We start from the raw sequence: 18,344 nt of genomic DNA, 5'->3' as shown, positions 1-18,344 counted from the left end.
ATTATTTGATGTCAAATAATTATTTCTTTATGTGGGATTTTTTTCACCACTGAATAAATGCACTTGTATTGAAGGTTGGATGTTTCTCTTTTTTTCAATTAAGGTCCCATATTATTTAGGAAAAAAAAAAAATTAGAAGCTAAAAAACACATAATTATTATAAATCCAATAATTGTGGAGGGCACTGTACATTATATCCTCTGGTTGTCTTACGTCTCTGACTGTTCTTGGGGGCAATTTACATTGCTATTTTTGTGTAGCGATTACTTAGTGACAGCCAACAAACACTTATAATTATGTCATTGATCTCAAATCTTAATTATATAATTTATTTACACTTCCCCTTCACTCAAGTTGTATGTTTTTTTTTCAACAGAAAAGGTAACAACTTTGGCAGTCTGATACCATTTAAAAAAATTTTCAGGTCATTCAATGTCAGACGAAAGCAGCACAGCAAAACGGCACGCTAAAAAATAAGTAAAAATATCAAAATGGCTTACCTCTTCGTCCTCAGTAGGACCATGGCCCCCAACAAAATGACTGCATATGTATTGTGAATGGCTTCACCTTGCTGGCGTTAAACTGGTCTTTTGGACGTCCGCGCAAGTTGATCCATTCTTCACATTTTTCCTCCGAGTGTTTGGTTTCGGGAAACATATGAAGAAAACATCCTACATATGTTGTAATGTCTAGAGTCGTTTCTACAAGTTCTATAGCATCAGTGTTTTCTCTGCATGTTCTTTTTTGAAAAATTACTGGAAAAAACAAGCAAAAATAAAATGGATTGTATACGAGGGCGTGTCCATAATGACCAACTTCCATGGTACGATGGCGACGTCACGGTCTAAAAATAGCATTCGTGCGGTACGCTATTGCGAGGGGACGATTAGCTCTCCTATGGGTAAGTTCATCTAGGCTTTCAGTCACTTTCTAATAATTTTGGGGCGTTTTCTGTTCGTTTGGAGTCTTTACTGATGGTTTTGGGGCATTCTGGAGACATTTCATATAAATTTTGGGTCACTTCCTGTTAATTTTCAGGCAATTTGGGGAAGATTTTTTTTTTTCAGGACCGAGTTGAAAATCAATAGAAATGACTGGCAACTTGAAAGTTGAATGCGCCTTTGGAAATGAGACCACTAAAAATGTATGAGGAAGTTTTAATGAAATTTTTGCAGATTTGAATGTTTTTACCAAAACTGGCAAATAACTATTGTATGACTTGACTTTGTTATTTTTTTCTTAAATGTGAAAAAAAAAAAAAAAAAAAGTAGCGTTTTGCAAATTTGAAATCTAATGCTTTTGGCAATGGAAATGAATGGGTCTTTTTTTTGGTCCTCCCACACCACCACTACAAAAAACTCATGCTTTGCTAAGCATTCTTGCAATAAACTATGAACTAATTGGCTGACTTAGACGGCGACAGACGTCTAATACACTTTGACTGGGAGAGGCCGCCAGCAAATGCTCATTGCCAACCCTCCCAATAAAAATGGATTGGACGTCTACCATTATCAATGGCAACCAATGGGTTTAGAAAAGGTTTAAAACCGTGACATGATAGTCAATTTCAGACCTGAGAAAATCTGATTCGCAGAAGATAGATCATGTATTGTAAAACTGAGATAATCCATAGAAATTGGCTAGATGGAGGAAAGTTTTAGATTTATTGATGCTAGCCTTTCATTCACATTTACAAATTATGAAATTTACATGCGAAATGACACCTTAAATCTCATCAGTCAAAGGATGAATGAAAATATTTGCAATGTAAGAAGCACAAAAATTGAAATTGAAGCCAATCAAAGATCCACTAATACTTCAACCAAGCAAACACATGTCTGGGCTGACGATGAAATTATTACTCTTGAATATTTAATGGTATGCACAAAGTAATATGATTTTTTTTGAAGAATCATCTTCAAAGCTTTTGAACTAGCTTTGATAAATACGAGTAAATTTCAGCAATGTGTCCAGTGAGCACGTATGCAGACACTGCCATCTTGAGGCTGCAGCTTAAAATGAATACTGTACCACTGAAAATAATATTGAAAACATAAATTTATTAAATTACAGTAGTTTAAAAAATAAAACGAAACCTGCATATCGAGACATCAACAAATAAACACTTGGTTGCACTGATATCAAACTCACTTAGAATAATGTATAAAAAAAAAAAATAAAGTGCTCTTCTCATCTTAATGAAACTCATTATTTATCTTTAAAATATTCTCACCATTTGTTTATGGAGAAACCCTGAAGTCAATCTGGAGGAGGGAATCTCAGTCTGAGAAGACGTGGAGTCGCCCGGACAAGTTGCCGCCTAGGATGGCGTTTCGGGAGGGTTGGAAGACTGCGATGGACACCACCGTGTTGAGGTGTTTGAAATCTATAAATTTGTGAGCGACACAGCCACTCTCGTGAAACACCTTTAAATGATGTGGCTTTGACAAACTGCAAACCAATAGGCAGTTCTCTTGTTTGGGGTCCCATATGGCAGAAAATCTGAACGGCCAGTAGGTCTTACTGATTTTGTGGCTGTGAACAGACAGGAAAAATCTTCATAATGAGGAAAAAACGGCATCTTTCCTCCACTTACAAGTTAGACTATATTTCAAAGGCTAAAAAAATCTTTAAAAAAAAAAAAAAAAAAAAAAAAGCCGGTGATAAAACAAGAATGAAGTCATAATTAGTCCTTCCATTCTTGTTGTTTAAACAAATGTTCTAACTGGCCGTATATATTTCTGTATAGTTTCTTACGACTCTAAGAACATTACTATTGGTACCAATTTACTGTCCCTATTGTAGTCTAAAATTTTAAAGCATTAACACATTTGAAGTTTGAAACCAAAATGATAAATGGTCATTTTTACATAGGTAATATGGACTTTCGTGGTATAGTAATTTTAACAATGTAGTGTTTCATAACTCGAGAACCATACTGTTGAGTTATTTGGAGGGGTTGATATCACCTATTTTTCCCGACATTTGGTAGCAATCTAAAGCACATGCAAGTACCAATTTTACCTTGAGTTGATTTGTGAAAGCTATAGATTTCATACGTGACTTCATATAAACTTGTCTTTGCATCATGGCTGTCTTAAATGGCTTAATAGGCTTACTTATATTTTCAGAATTCAGAATCCAGCCATTTCTGATCGGATCTGTCTATTGGAGGTTTAAAAAGGGAAAAGTCTCCTTTGCATCCAAATTGCATTTCCTCTTCAAAATTTTGGAATATTATTCGACTATAAAAACTGCCGTATACGTTTTTCCTCCCTATTGTAGTCTGCCCAAGTATTAAGTGTTAGCTAGGCTGTAGCATTATCTGCAACTTGTCTTGATGGGGAGGTGGGGCGCAAGTGGAAGGAGGGGGGTGCAGGGGAGCAGTGCAGAACACGTCAACACGGTGAAGTAGCTCGGGGGGAGGCAGAGGTTAGCACCACCAAGCATTTTAGCAGCCCCCACCGGCAGACAGAAGATATTTGACAATTTCTCAAACATTGGTGAATGGTTCATAAAACCACTCCCACTATATTTGTAACCAGGGAATAACCATATAGAATGATTAGATTAATGATGAAATTTTCATGCAACCCTTTTCATTTCCTAAAAAGTAATTTCTCTCTTCTTTAACACTAACAGTCCCTTTCAGAAATGCTCCTAAGTCCTGTAACGTGACAGTTCACGCTTATGTCTGAACAAAATCAACTGGCTCACTCTGCTTTGAAAATACTAGGATCGGTAGTACGGCTTGCATCATATTGCTGTACAGCCACCATGGCGGCAGCATATTGCAATATGCATCGCACTGTATTGGGCAACGCCTGTCAACCTTGGTCAGCTGACCGGTAATGATACAAGGCTCTATGTCTGACAAGACACATTCCATGTAGATTCCAGGTTACATTATATGTTAATAGTGCAGTATTTATTAAGAATGTCCAGATGCTGATTGTCTAAACGGATTCGATGCCGGTCTTATACCTACATTTTTAGACCAGTAACAATTATGCAAAAAAATCCATCCGTCCATCTGTCCGTCCGTCCGTCCGTCCATCCATCCATCCATCCATCCATCGCTTAGGGGTCAGGTCAGCAGCTTTAGCAGGGAAGCAAAGACTTTCATTTCTCCGGCCACTTCAACCAGCTCCTCTGGCGGGATCCGAAGGCGTTCCCAGGCCAGCCATGAGACATAGTCTCTCCAGCGTGTCCTGGGTCATGCCCCAAACACCTCTTCAGGGAGGCGTACGGGAGGCATCTGAACCACATGCCCAAGCCACCTCAACTGGCTCCTCTCACCGCGGAGGAGTAGCAGCTCGACTCCGAGTCCCCATGACCGAGCTTCTCACCCTATCGCTAAGGGAGAGCCCGGACACCCTGTAGAGAAACCTCATTTCGGCCGCTTGTACTCCAGAATTTCATCCCCGACCCGGAGAGGGCACGCCACCCTTTTCCGACTGAGGACCATGGTCTCGGATTTGGAGGTGCTGATCTTAAATACTTTTATTTTTTTTAAATGTTCACAAAAGTACTTGTTTAAATAAATAAAAGTGGCCCTTTAGTGTTATATTTAAAATAAATTACACTTTGAGCTCACTAAATAAACAAACAAACAAAAAAATGCCCACCAAAAGATATTCAATATTTAAATGCCTGGAGGGGTGGGCCAAAATCACATCTGAGCAGTGTAGACGAAGGGATATTCAGAGGATATTCAGCATTACTTTTCACCATTTTTACCTTCTTTTCCAGCAGCGGCTTTCATGCTGGCTACTAACCTCCAACATCACCAGAGGATGTTATTTTTTATTTTTATTTTTTTACCCACAAATGAAGCATCATATCCACATGACATGCTTGCTTAGCTTGCTTTACAGTATATGTGAAGCATACAATGTGTAAATACATGCAAAATAAATAGTGCTTACATCGAGCCTTTTTTTTTTTTTTTTTTTTTTTTGAGGGGGTAGTGGGAGGGCAAATCCTACTTCGGTTCTTCACTTTTCGCTGTGCGATCTGGTCCCCATTAACCACCTAATTTCACCTAATTAGAAAATAGGTAAAGGTCTGAAATGTCAATCTTAGACGCATTTCCACTCATAGAGACATAATCTAAAAATAAATTCAGAAAGCACATTGTATGTTTTACTGGGGTTCATAAGTATTTGTACCCCTGAGAATCAGCAGTAATTATGACACTCCAAGAGTTGTCAGTCTACCTTAAAAAAAGTCCACCTTTCCCCCATGTGTAAGCACCCACCCTCCACCCGTTTGGGCTCATTATTGCCACCTGTGCACCTCACAGTCAGTCATAATCCAAATGCTACCATGGGCAAGACCAGAGAGCTTTTGAAAGACGTCAGAGAAAAAAATGTTGAGCTCCAAAAAGCTGGAAAAGGCTTTGGGAAAATTGGAAAGCAGCTTGGTGAGAATAAATCAACAGTTGCAGCAATTGTTAGAAAATGGACAAGGCTAAACATATGACTGATAATCTTCCTTGGACTGGGGCTCCATGTAAAATCTCTCCTCGTGGGGCATCAGTCATGATGAGAAAAGTGAGGGCTCAGCCTTGAACTACACGGCAGGAGCTGGTCAATGACCTGAAGAGAGCTGGTTGCACAGTTTCAAAGACTACTGTCTAGGACTGCACAATATATCGTTTGAACATAGCCATCGCGATATGTGCTTGCGCAATAGTCATATCGCAGGACGTGCAATTGTTTTTTTTTGTTTTTTTTTTGAACACGTAAACTTTTGTTGTCTTTCATAAAAGCAGCAAGTGTGCCAAGATATGGCCTCCTGGATCCCCTTTATACATACCAATCTTGATAATTGACCAATAAATCCCCTTAGCCTGGAGTAAACTTGTTATATGAATACAATGTGGTCATGGAGAGTCAACCACAGTAATAGTAAATGGTAAATGCTTCCCAAACAAAGCTATTGAAGTCATTTGGCAAAAATTCTTCTAGTTTTAATAATGCAATATACAGTATATCGCAATATATCGCAACCCCCCCCCCCCCAAAAGGTCGCAATACAAGTTTTTTCCAATATCGTTCAGCCTTACTACTGTCAGTAGAACACTACTGTGCAAGGGTTTAAAATCATCCATTACTCAGAAGGTTCCCCTGTTGAAGCCAGTACATGTGAAGGCCTGTTTGAAGTTTGCCAGGGACCATCTGAATGATGCAGAGGGGTCATAGGATAAAGTCATATGTTCAGATGAGATCAAAATACAACTTGCAAGTTTACTTGTGGTGTGTGGAGGAAAAAGAAGGATGAGTACAATCCCAAGAACACCATCCCCACTGTGAAGTATGGGGGCACACAGCCAAGCCGAACAAGTAGTGGCTGCATAAAAAGCATATCAAGGTTCTGGAGTGGCTTAGCCAGCCTCCAGACCTCAAGCCAATAGAAAATCTTTCGATGGAGCTGAAACTTCGTGTTTTTCAACGAGTCCTGAAACCTGAACGATCTAGAAAAGATTTTTGTGGAAGAATGGGCCAAATCCCTGTTTCTATATGTGAAAACCTGGTGAAGAACTACAGAAAGCGTCTGACCTCTGTAATTGCAAACAAAGACTTCTGCACTAAACAGTAGCACAGATTTTCTCAGGGGTACAAATTCTTTTGAACCCCAGTAAATTACAAATAAATTATTGAAAAATCATACACTGTGAGTTCCGGATTTTGCTTTTTTAGATTATGTCTCTATAAGTGGAAATGTATCTGTAATTGAAATTTCAGAACTCTAACTATATTCTAAGTGGGTGAACCTGCAAAATCACAAGGGGTGCAAATACCTCTGCTCCTCACTGTATTTTCATTGCCAATGACTATTTAGAAATTGTTTTTTCTTCTTTTCTTTTCAGCTTTTCTCTTCGCAAAATATTATTCTACAGGCCACAACTGGCCCCTGAGCTGCACATTTGACACACTGTAGTAGAATAAATATTATTTTCTAAATCCGAATGGATAAAATAAGATTCATTATCATATTTTATTGCTGTGTTACATTAGTAATTCTGTGTACCAGAGAGATCTCATGTTTCTACATGGCAACTTGTGGCTTTTAATCAGTTGTGACTTATGTGTATTTTTTCATGGATGGTTTCCATGTTGGAATGTTTTTCATCTCATTCAGTGCCAATGACGATGACAGACAGTCAATCCATTTTGTAGTAAATATCCCATTTACCATATGTTTTCCACACCTTTGAAACACAGGTTCTACATTTTTACCTCTGAGAAGAGTTGAAGAAGTTGAGGTGGTAGCTTGTTTCCGTCATCCATGTTAATGGGCTTCCTAGGTAAATGCCCCGCAGACTTTGTAGGCTAGGAATATACAAAACAACTAATGTCAGAAGCAGAAAGACAAAACACTCAGGGGCTAAATACAAAAGGTGTTTTACACTACCCGTTTTGGCATCTTTATTTTGTTCAGTTCTGGAACTGAACTGGGAAGACTCTGAATTTCTGGTGATTTGTTTTGGAGACGCCGCGACTTCCGAGATGGGAGGACTTCTTTCATCACTGGCAGTGACCTGCCACCACAGAAGAGCATCATAGAGGGAGTGAGACGACACCTGATCAAATTTTGCAGGTTTGAAACAGAATTGAGAAGCAAATCATAAAGATAACAGCGGATTCCATACCTTGTCTGTGTCTTCTGCGATGGCTGACGTTTTGGGGATGATTGTTTTAATTCATGGGAGGCCTTCAGGGGAAAAAAAGGATTAATAACAGGGAATTTTCACAGAAATTGAACTCCTTTACAATTTAAATGTATTCCAATTAGGGCTGTCGAAATTAGCGCGTTAACGGGCGATAATTAATTTTTTAAATTAATCACGTTAAAATATTTGACGCAATTGATGCACATGCCCCACTCAAACAGATTAAAATGACAGCAGAGTGTAATGTCTGCTTGTTACTTGTTTTTTGGTGTTTGGCGCCCTCTGCTGGCGCTTGGGTCCAACTGATTTTATGGCTTTCAGCAACATGAGTGAGCATGGTGTAATTATTGACATCAACAATGGCGAGCTATTAGTTTATTTTTTGATTGAAAATTTTACAAATTTTAATAAAACGAAAACATTAAGAGAGGTTTTAATATAAAATTTCGATAACTTGTACTAACATTTATCTTTTAAGAACTACAAGTCTTTCTATCCATGGATCGCTTTAAGAGAATGTTAATAATGTTAATGCCATTTTGTTGATTTATTGCTATAATGAACTAATACAGTACTTATGTACCGTATGTTGAATGTATAAATCCGTCTTGTGTCTTATCTTTCCATTCAACAATAATTTACAGAAAAATATGGCATATTTTATAGATGGTTTGAATTGTGATTAATTACGATTAATTAATTTTTAAGCTGCAATTAACTCGATTAAAAATTTTAATCGTTTGACAGCCCTTATTACAATCGATGTCATGTTCATGATCTACAGTACCTGAAGGAGATTGATAGAAGAAAGGAAGGCTTTTTTCTGCCTGATGTTCTCCAGACGCCTCAGTTCATAGGCTGAGAGTCCTCGACCCTGTCAGGACAAAATGAATGCTCATGCTTCAGTGCCATTGGCGGCGGAAGACTTCCCTCCCAGTCAAAATGGATTGGATGTCTATTGTGGTCAATGTCAGTGAAAGGGTTCAAATATTTAAGGACTTTTACCTCTGCTTCACTATTTTCATCATTTGAAGAGTCCTCTTCTTCATGTTGAAAATGTTCAATGCTGTGCTCCTTTATAGGATGTTGGACAAAAATTAAACAATGTCACTTTGATAAGACCATAACGACAATAGCTATTCCACTGCACTATATAATGAAATCAAATACAATACAAATGCAGTGTGCCTAAAATGTTGATGGAGTCTCACCTTCCTCCTGGGCTGTGGTGCATGAGGAGGAGAATATTGCAGTCTCTTGGGTGCCTGGATTGTTCGAACGGATTTGCGGACTTTTTCTATCGGGACCACAACCTTCTCCTGCTAAGTGAACAAGAACAGACGCTTTGAGATACCACCAAAGCTACCATAGCTTAGGTGGTATCAATATATATTACTTTGTTGCATAGTTTTAAATTTGATAGCTTAAATGTGGAAGATTTTGAAATTCCTTTTCTATATTTAATGACTTACTCAAAATGTTTAAGGTAACAGGTAAGCCTGTTTGTGTGAAAATACAACGTTGAACCTCCTGGCGCCATGCGCAGCTCTCATGACCGCTTGAGACACACTATATGCAGGCAAACGCACATGGAGGCAGGGCTGTCAACAGACTTTCATTGGCCCGGGGACAAGAGACCATTATAGGGACCCCACCCCAGCCCTGCCACCGGCTTGTCACGATAACATACGCAAAACATTCATTCATTAACATTTCAACACATTTAATTTGAGATAGACAGTTAACTTTAACGGACCGTAATGTGATGTGACACAATATAAACAAACAATTTCTATCTATTGTCCCATGTAGGCTACAATACAACTGAGAGTGCTATGCCTGCCTGCTGAGCAACAAAACAGTATAACTAAACATCCTGTGCCTTCCACCTCCACATCCCTGGGTTTATCAAGCCCTCAAATAGTGATGTACCTAGATTTTTAGACAGTAACGTCATTTATAACATCAGTGAAATCCCGTTTTTGAGCAAGCTGACGCTCAATGGATAGCATGGTTAGGTTGTTAAACCTGCCCTGTGATATGTTGGAGCGTAGGTAGTTTTTTTGTTTTTTTATTATTTTAATTTTACTGAAGGCTCGCTCTCCTCCAGCAACAGTCACTGGCAAAGACAAGAAAATGGATAGCAGTGTGCGGAGATCAACATAAACTCTTTGTGGCATGTCTTGTCATACCGCAGCTCAATAGGCTACAAGCGGCCGTTGACAGACTCGAATTGGGCTTTGGTCACAGTGATTGCGGATGTAAACGTTCAGTGTTAGTGGCTGTTTTTTACTTACCGACATCGTCCACAGCCAAATCTAACCCTAATTCTCTGGCTTCTTGTCCCTTCATAATTTTTCTCTCATTCACCTCTATGATCTTCATCTTTTTTTCTTTTTTCTTTTCTTTGCACCCGATTTGTAACAGCTCACCATGTTTAGAGTTTATAACAATGACAGATTTTAATTTCCCACTACAGGGCACGTACGTAGTGTAGGCTTGAGTGCGTCAATGCGGGTTCAAACCATTCTCTTTGCTCCACTCTGTCGACGGGCTTGCATGGAGGATTGGGGTGGAATTCCTGCATTACGCGAAATGAAACTTTGGCAGTTTTAGCACAAACTGAGACACTCTGAGGCGGATTGTGGCATTTACTGAGGTGCAATACACAGAAACTTTGAATGAACACGTGGAATGAAATAATGTGAACGTTTTTGAGCACCAAGAAAACCATCCACATGGAGGCTCCAGGCGCTTCGTTTTTTCTCATGCGGCCGCCCGAAGCTCACTATTTTCAGGCACAAAGACACGGAGGATAGGGGTGAAATCAACGTTCTAAGGCAAAATGTAACTTTGGCATTGAAACCCAAAATGTCACACTATAAAGTGGATTGCCTGGCGCGCACACCCTCTTAAAATGCATGGATGAACTGTGTAAGTGCTGTGGGGGAGAGAAGAGTTTTGGTGTGTTCAATTTTATCTAATTTTTCACTTTCTTGGAGGGGGGGCCGGTAATTTTATTTCATAAATAATATTAAACCAATTACCGCATTTTTCAGACTATAAGTCGCAGTTTTTTTTCATAGTTTGGCTGGGGGTGCGATTTATACTCTGGAGCGACTTATGTGTGAAATTATTAATACATTATTATATAATTTCACATGTTATTTTGGTGTTTTGGAGTGACACTGATGGTTTGGTAAACTTGTTAGCGTGTTCTTTATGCTATAGTTATCTGAATAACTCTTAATAGCTATGTTACGTTAACATACCGGCCACGTTCGCATTTTGTTGTTCATGCATCATGTAACATTATCATACTGTACACTTATTCAGCATGTTGTTCTCTATTGTATTTTTATTTTTAATTGCCTTTCAATATGACTTATCTGTTTTATGTGTTGGATTTTACCAAGTTAATTTCCCTCAAAAATGTCCCTTATACTCCAGTGCTACTTATTTATGGCGGAAAACGCTTATGTTCTACTCTGAGACCCCCAATTTGTCCAAATTTCAAAATTGTTCGATTTGTACGTGTGATATATCATTGGAAAGCTTAAAATCTCAATTTTCTGGGGGAAGAAAAATTTTGAACAGGAGGGCATTTTATTTATTTATTTTTTTTTAAACAGCAAAACCCTAACTGGAGGTGAGAGCACGTGGGAGCAGAATTAAAGACGCCATGATTTTAACGAGATATTATCACGTACTTACCTTGTTTCAATCCAAAAACTCCATATAGCATCTATCATCGAGTGTCAAGACACAGATGTGAATGGCCACAGCTGGAATTTTCCAGGATTTTATGGGTGGAACATGGTAATATAACAAGGGTCGCGATGCAGAAATCGCAGACGTCAAGGAGTAATCGAGATTTTCATTTTTATATATTTACCCTTTAAACGTTTTTTAAAAAATGTTCTTTGTTTGGATCGATTATTTATCATCTAAAATATTGGGGAGAAAATGCAACAGTAACAAAAAAATATATAATTAAGTGATAGTTATGAGGTAGAAATCTGTGCCTTTCTTACAGACGCCAATTTTTTCATTATGAGGTAATTTGTTTAAAAGTTTAAAATATGCGAGTAAATAATTTTTTTAAGTCATTTTTTTTTAAACAAAATATTAGACATCCATTAATGATTTTAAGCTAAAAATGACAGACATTTTGAATAATAAATATAATTACTTCTTTTTATGGCTGGGTTGAAACAAAAGCAGTTGCGCGACGTCTGTATACGGGGGTTTTCAGGGTAAAACAGACAAAAATAGTTTGGGGAGTTAATGCGTTATGAATCTGCTATGGCAGCATATAGACATATTGTTCTATGATATACAACAGTTCTTTTGGCTTAAAATACAGTAATTTTTTTATAGAGGGGTGCGAGAGCAGAAACTGCTTTTTCAGCCTTGTCTGTGTTTTCTGCCATGTTTTTTTCCTCTTCGTTGGCCATTTTATGGCTGGTGTGAATTATACTCAGGTGCGACTTATAGTCCGATAAATACAGTATATAAAAATTGATATAGTTCATTAAAGTATACAAAGAGCGATTGAAAAGTAGCTTCCTGTTTTTAAGTACTAATTTAATTAATTTATCCATGTCTGGACAATAATTCTATTTTTGGACAATAATTCTAATAAGAAACGTGAAACATTATGAGAAAGTGCACTGCATGGAGTTTTATTTAAAATTCAATATGGGCGCCAATATTAGCCACTTGTTTCTCAAACCACCTGGGAACCGCAATTAACTGATTTCAGAAGAGCTGTTGGTGGCTTTCAGTTATGAAAATAAATAAATAATGAAATGATAAATAATAGTCAGTACAATATTTATGCCCGACCGCACACTACACGTTTGTAAAAATCATTGCCGATTTAAACAATAGGTGGGCACGCAAATTACACGATTATCCAAATAGTTAACATAGTAAATTAATAATGACAAATAGTACCACATTTAGGTGAAAATCTCACCCCCATGTTCGATTTAAAGGTACGTCCTTTGATACTCATAAAACAGCCATCAATAAAAACAAAAAATAAAACTGTTACCTTGGCGTCAGCCTTGCGCTTTGAACTTCTCGTCTCCATTTGGTTGCTTTTGGAGGAACTTCAGGAACGAAGTATTTAAACTTACAAGGATATCAACTCCACGCTGCCTTTGTAGAAGTTGTGTTCTATAAGATGTTCCTCGCAATCGCGTTTTACATTTTTTTAGGAAGTTGGTGGTGAGTGTTCAGTCGGTATCGAAATCCCGCTTGCGCATTGGTCAATTTTCTGGTGTCGTCATATAAAAAAATCAGTCCACAAGCCAATAAGCGACCAAGAAATGAATGTTTACTTCCTCATGCACCTTCAGCTCACACGCGTCCTATGACGCTGTCATCTGTGTCACTACCCGATCGTGACGGTGTAGGACGTAAGTAATGTCACGTGACAACAGTCATTACCAATCGTGACGGGCTTGTCGCAACCCAATGTGGGTAACGACAGGATGTGAGTCTATTAAATTCTGCTTGCATGCATGAGATTATGAGCAAGTTTTCAAATAATATAAATAATAGCGTACCACACGCAACACGTCACTTTTTCCCATTAATATTCATAAAGTTAGCAACTGTTGCTAGGCGGTTCAAGCTTGGGTTTGTCCCTCATGCTAAATGCATGTAAATAGTAGCCTGGTACACCAGACTCAACGCTGTTCCAGCTATTGAGTCTGGCCACCATTCAGCGGATAAAATTTCCAGGGCGTAGCAAGCCACAGCAAACAGACAGCGGAGTGGACCAATCAGCGACGGGCGGACGTGACGTGAGTAAAGTGACGAGGGACTTGCGCGCGGAAGTAAACATACGAGGAGAGCGGAATTTATCCAACATGGCTAACGCGAGACGGACTGTTGTCAATGACTTGTGTCCATAGGCGGCTCTACTATTCAGGCGAAGTAGGCGATCGCCTTAGGCCCCCAACCAGTAGGGGGCCCCCCAACCAGCTGCCCTTGCCCTAACAAGCAACAGCTTGGGCCACCGCAGCCAGCAGCACCCCCAACTATTCGTTATGTATAACTATATCAGCATACCAAACAAACAAATAACAAAACAAAAAAGAATCTCTCTCCCCCACACACGCACTATCAGTCGCTTAGCTTCATTTAGCGTCGTTTAGCTTTGCTTAGCTTCGTTTAGTATCACTTAGCTCCGCTTAGCTGTTCATTAGCTTCACTTAGCTCTCCCGCATTTTTAACGCCACTAAGCTCGCTATTTTTACAGCTCACTTGCTACTTTGCACGTCGACTATCGTTTATTTCGAACACATGAGCGAACGTGCTTTCCATGAGAGCCAAAGTGCAGTGAGGGAGAAGTTGAGAACAGGCCGCGAATGCCTCTATTAACTTACTTCTTCTTCACACCGAACATAAAATACACAACAGCACACCATGTGGCGAAACAATGCAGTACAGTTCCAATCAGTCATACTACAATAGCACTGAAGAGCTGGTTAACAGCATTTGCTAACGAAAAAAAAATTAAATCTATTAGTGACACCACAAGCAATGATGAAGAATGTTTTTTACGGAGTGTAAAGCTTTCGGTTAGCAGTTTAGCAAACGTACCTCTGGTGAACATTTCAAAATAAAAGCACGTCATGTTCGTCATATAAAGAACGATTTCTGGAGTTAATCCCACATACTTCAGAATTAATATAATATGCTGAGAAAATACTACACAATACAGATTCTACACTAAGAATAGCTTTCAAATGACACTCTTTATGACAAATATGATTGGCAATGAATAATTATTATGCTACTATTATATATGGTAGTATACTATAATAATAATGCTAGAATTTGTTTTTAATGAATTGTTTTGAATAATGTTGGAAAGGCAAAGTCAGTGTTCTGAATCTGTTTACTTTCCATTCTTTTGCACTAGTAAATGCTATCAGCATTTAACCTCATTGTTTATTTGTGATTAATTATTGTTATTCACATGATTATTCATACTTTAATAAAGAATTTAAGTGTTCCAAAATGGGTTTGTGGATTAATAAGCGTCAACAAAAATTTCATTGCTAAATTAGTAAAGAAAAAAAAAAAAAAGAAGAAAATTATTAATTTAGACTAATTGTAAAACTACTCGGCTGACTAATCAGGAGAAAATTTGTCGTTTAGGACAGCCCTCGTGTACCGGAACATTTTTCCTCCACACCCTTCTCACCTTTTTAACCCCTGACCCATGAAGAGGGCCCCTGGATATGTTCGCCTTAGGCCTCATAATTGCCAAGTCCGCCACTGCTTGTGTTGATGTGTTTTTGGTAATTTAAAACTGATTTTACCGTGGATTGGAACATATTCTCGGCTCTCTTGTTCGCCATCTGTGTTGTTGTGGAGACGACTTCCGACGCGGAAGAATGACGTTGCTCGTTGAGAACACATCACGCAAATAAAAGAATCTGATTTGACGGTTGATTTTGTTCTTGGCCGTTAATGGGCGGAGTCCCAGACTATTCTCACAGTGTTTGAAAAATACAGGGAGAACAGTCTGGCCGTGCCAGGCAATGTAAATAGTGTATGAACGAGATGTTTATTGAGCTAAACCTACCAATTCTGTCCGAAAATGATGTCCCTGGTGCCAAATTCACTCTTACATACAAATGTTCAGTTAAAGAGACGGCTTGAGTGTCGAGGGCTGAAAAAGATGGGGAAAAAGAGCCGACCTGATCCAGAGTTAGCTTTTTCATCGACACCGTTTTCTTGCGTGCATTGCCTTACGCCACTGACAAAGACATTTTCCTGTTTCAACAATCTATCCTTTACCACCATATGCCCTGTCTTTCTTACATATTATTTTCTCTGGTTGTCTTACGTCTCTGACTGTTCTTGGGGGTAATTTATTTTGCTATTTTTGTGTAGCGATCAGAAATGCTACTCAGTGACAGCTAAAGAACTTTTTTTTTCATTAATAACAAATCTTACTTATATTAATTTCTTTACACTCCCCACTCACTAAAGTTGTTTCTTTACAACAGAAAAAGGTAACAACAGTGGCAATCATATACCATTTAAATTATTTTCAGGTCATTCATTGTCAGCAGAAGCAGCACGGCAAAACGCCACGCTAAAAAAATAAGTAAAAATATTCAAATGGCTTACCTCTTCGGGGCAGGCTGTGGCAGGCAATTGATCTGTAGGACCATGGGCCCCAACAAAATGTTTACTGCATATGAAGGTGAATGGCTTCACCTTGCTGACGTTAAACTGGTCTTTTGGACGTCAGCACAAGTTGATCCATTGTTCACATTTTTTCCTCTGAGTTTTGGCTTTGGGAAAGGTATGAAGAAAACATCCTTCATATGTCATAATATCTAGAGTCGTTTCTACAAGTTCCATAGCAGCAGTGTTTACTTGACACATTCTTTTTTTACCGGCAGAAAACAAGCAGTAGTAACATTGGTTGTATGAGAAGGTGCTTCTATGTTGACTCATGTTTACGATGTTTACTACGTTTACGATGGTGAAGTCACGTAGCCTTGCGGTCTAAAAATAGCATTCGTGCAGTACGCTATTGAGTACACCCCTTACATTTCCGTAGTCATTTAATTATATCTTTTCATGGGACCACACTGAAAAAATGATTCTTACACAAAAGTAGTCAGTGTACAGCTTATATACCAGCGTGAATTTATTGTTCCCTCAAAATAACTCAAAATACAGCCATTATTGGGAATATCGTACTAGTATTTTTACCAAGTATTAATAAACATTGTTATTTAAAAAAATCATGACGAGGACAGGACATACTAGTATAGGCTACGTCTACACTAGGAAGGATAATGGCCTTAAACGTGTAATTAGTTGCACTATACGACATGTCGGCTACACTAGTATGCCTATTATTCGGATTAGTTGTTAGACCAGGGGTGGACAAACCGGTCCTCGAGGGCCACAGTGGGTCCTGGTCTTTGTTCCAACTGATCCAGCACAAGCAGTTTAACCAATGAGGTTTCAGCAGAAACAACATGCACCTGACTGCAATCAACTGATGCACTGGTAAAACACCACATTGGTGAAAAGGAGCCCACTTAATGGGTTTTAACAAAAAACGCACCCACTGCGGCTCTTTGTGGAATAGTTTGCCCACCCGCATTAGTCAGACAATGTAGGCTGGTAATATTAGCCGCTGCGAAATATTGACTTCTGTCTCCTTACAATAATCGGATACCAAGGAAGTGACGTCATGCCGTCGCCGTTTTTAGTGCGGCATGACGGCATCATAAACAACGTAGGCGGACGATCACGATGTGGCATTCCTGCTCCTCTTTTCTTTTCCACACATTTTTCTTGAATCTTCAAACTACTTCTCAATAATATGCTTTAATTCAGTGCCCATTTGTGGTCCTCCTATCGCGGATGACGCTGACATGAGCCTTTTTTGACAGAGCTCGTCTTCCGCGTTGTCTCCATCCAGCTGCGGGGCTGGCCACTCCCAAGTCAATGCCGACCGAACATGAGTATATAAAAATGTGTAGAGGAAAATTAAACCTGAAACTGAAATTAACTTACTAGAAAATTTATAAAATAAGTTCAAAATTAGTTTTTTTTTTGTTTTCCATCATTCTTGTGGGGAATTTTAAATCAGGCTGCTAAGGACAGCTATACTTTTCGCCAAGATCGTCATCCATTGAATATGGTACGCCCGCCGGTGTCGTGCCAATGTAGTTACCCCTGTCAAAAATTGTATCCCCTGGGCAGAGGCACTGCGCTGCACTGATTTGCTTGATTTCCGTGCTTTGGTGATGTAGTTATATGCGTGTTTTTAAAACATGGCCCAGCCATAAAAAAACAAAAACTTTTTTTTCCTGTCGTATAACGTAACATACGTACTGAACATAAAAAAAGGCAATATTTTACTGTTTTGCTCGTAAGATTACCTACAACTGTTATTACTGTAATTCAAGTCCTGTATTCAGTTTCTCCAGTTTAATAAATGTTGATGTCCAAATATATAACTGTGGTTCTTGTCTGGCTTCAATAATTGTTTAAGTGAACATAACTCATAACTAATGTGTGTGTGTGCGCTACCGCGGCCAGGTACTTTCTTCAGCAGGGGGACACGTCTGGCAGTGCAGGATTTGAGTTCCTGGCGGCGCATTGTGTTACTGATAGTAGCCTTTGTTACTGTGGTCCCAGCTCTCTGTAGGTCATTCACTACATCCTCCCGTGTGGTTCTGGGATTTTTGCTCACTGTTCTTGTTATCATTTTGACGCCATGGGGGGAGATCTTGCATGGAGCCCCAGATCGAGGGAGATTATCAGTGGTCTCGTATGTCTTCCATTTTTTAATAATTGCTCCCACAGTTGATTTCTTTACACCAAGCGTTTTTACCTATTGCAGATTCAGTCTTCCATGCCTGGTGCAGGGCTACAATTTTGTCTCTGGTGTCCTTCAACAGCTCTTTGGTCTTGGCCAGAGTGTAGTTTGGAGTGTGACTGACTGACTGATGTTGTGGACAAGTGTCTTTTATACCGATAATGAGTTAAAACAGGTGCCATTAATACAGGTAACGAGTGGAGCCTTGTTAGACCTCGTTAAACCTCGTTAGAAGAAGTTAGACCTCTTTGACAGCCAAAAATCTTGCTTGTTTGTAGGTGACCAAAT

The 18,344-nt window shown here is 38.9% G+C and overlaps 1 protein-coding gene across 3 annotated transcripts; it reads right to left on the bottom strand.

Moving 5' to 3' along the window:
• Window positions 1-1,658: 1,658 nt before the first annotated feature.
• Window positions 1,659-12,962, bottom strand: wdr76 (WD repeat domain 76). 3 transcript variants are annotated; one of them, XM_057833826.1, is made up of 8 exons: window positions 12,738-12,962; window positions 8,890-8,997; window positions 8,684-8,752; window positions 8,466-8,552; window positions 7,658-7,719; window positions 7,420-7,588; window positions 7,245-7,337; window positions 1,659-2,535 (listed from the first exon to the last, which is right to left on the bottom strand). In XM_057833826.1, the coding sequence occupies exons 1-8, from the start codon at window positions 12,774-12,776 to the stop codon at window positions 2,521-2,523; spliced, it is 642 nt and encodes a 213-aa protein (XP_057689809.1). In that variant the 5' UTR covers window positions 12,777-12,962; the 3' UTR covers window positions 1,659-2,520. The 3 variants fall into 3 exon arrangements, with proteins under 3 accessions (XP_057689809.1, XP_057689801.1, XP_057689817.1); XM_057833818.1 differs by having other exon boundaries at window positions 1,662-2,535; window positions 8,890-9,000; window positions 12,738-12,960; XM_057833834.1 differs by having other exon boundaries at window positions 1,666-2,535; window positions 7,420-7,546; window positions 8,890-9,000; window positions 12,738-12,958.
• Between the last annotated feature and the right edge of the window lie 5,382 nt (window positions 12,963-18,344).

The sequence above is a fragment of the Corythoichthys intestinalis genome, chromosome 1, assembly GCF_030265065.1.
Source record: "Corythoichthys intestinalis isolate RoL2023-P3 chromosome 1, ASM3026506v1, whole genome shotgun sequence".
Lineage (NCBI taxonomy): Eukaryota > Metazoa > Chordata > Actinopteri > Syngnathiformes > Syngnathidae > Corythoichthys > Corythoichthys intestinalis.
This window is presented reverse-complemented; position numbering and strand designations above follow the sequence as displayed.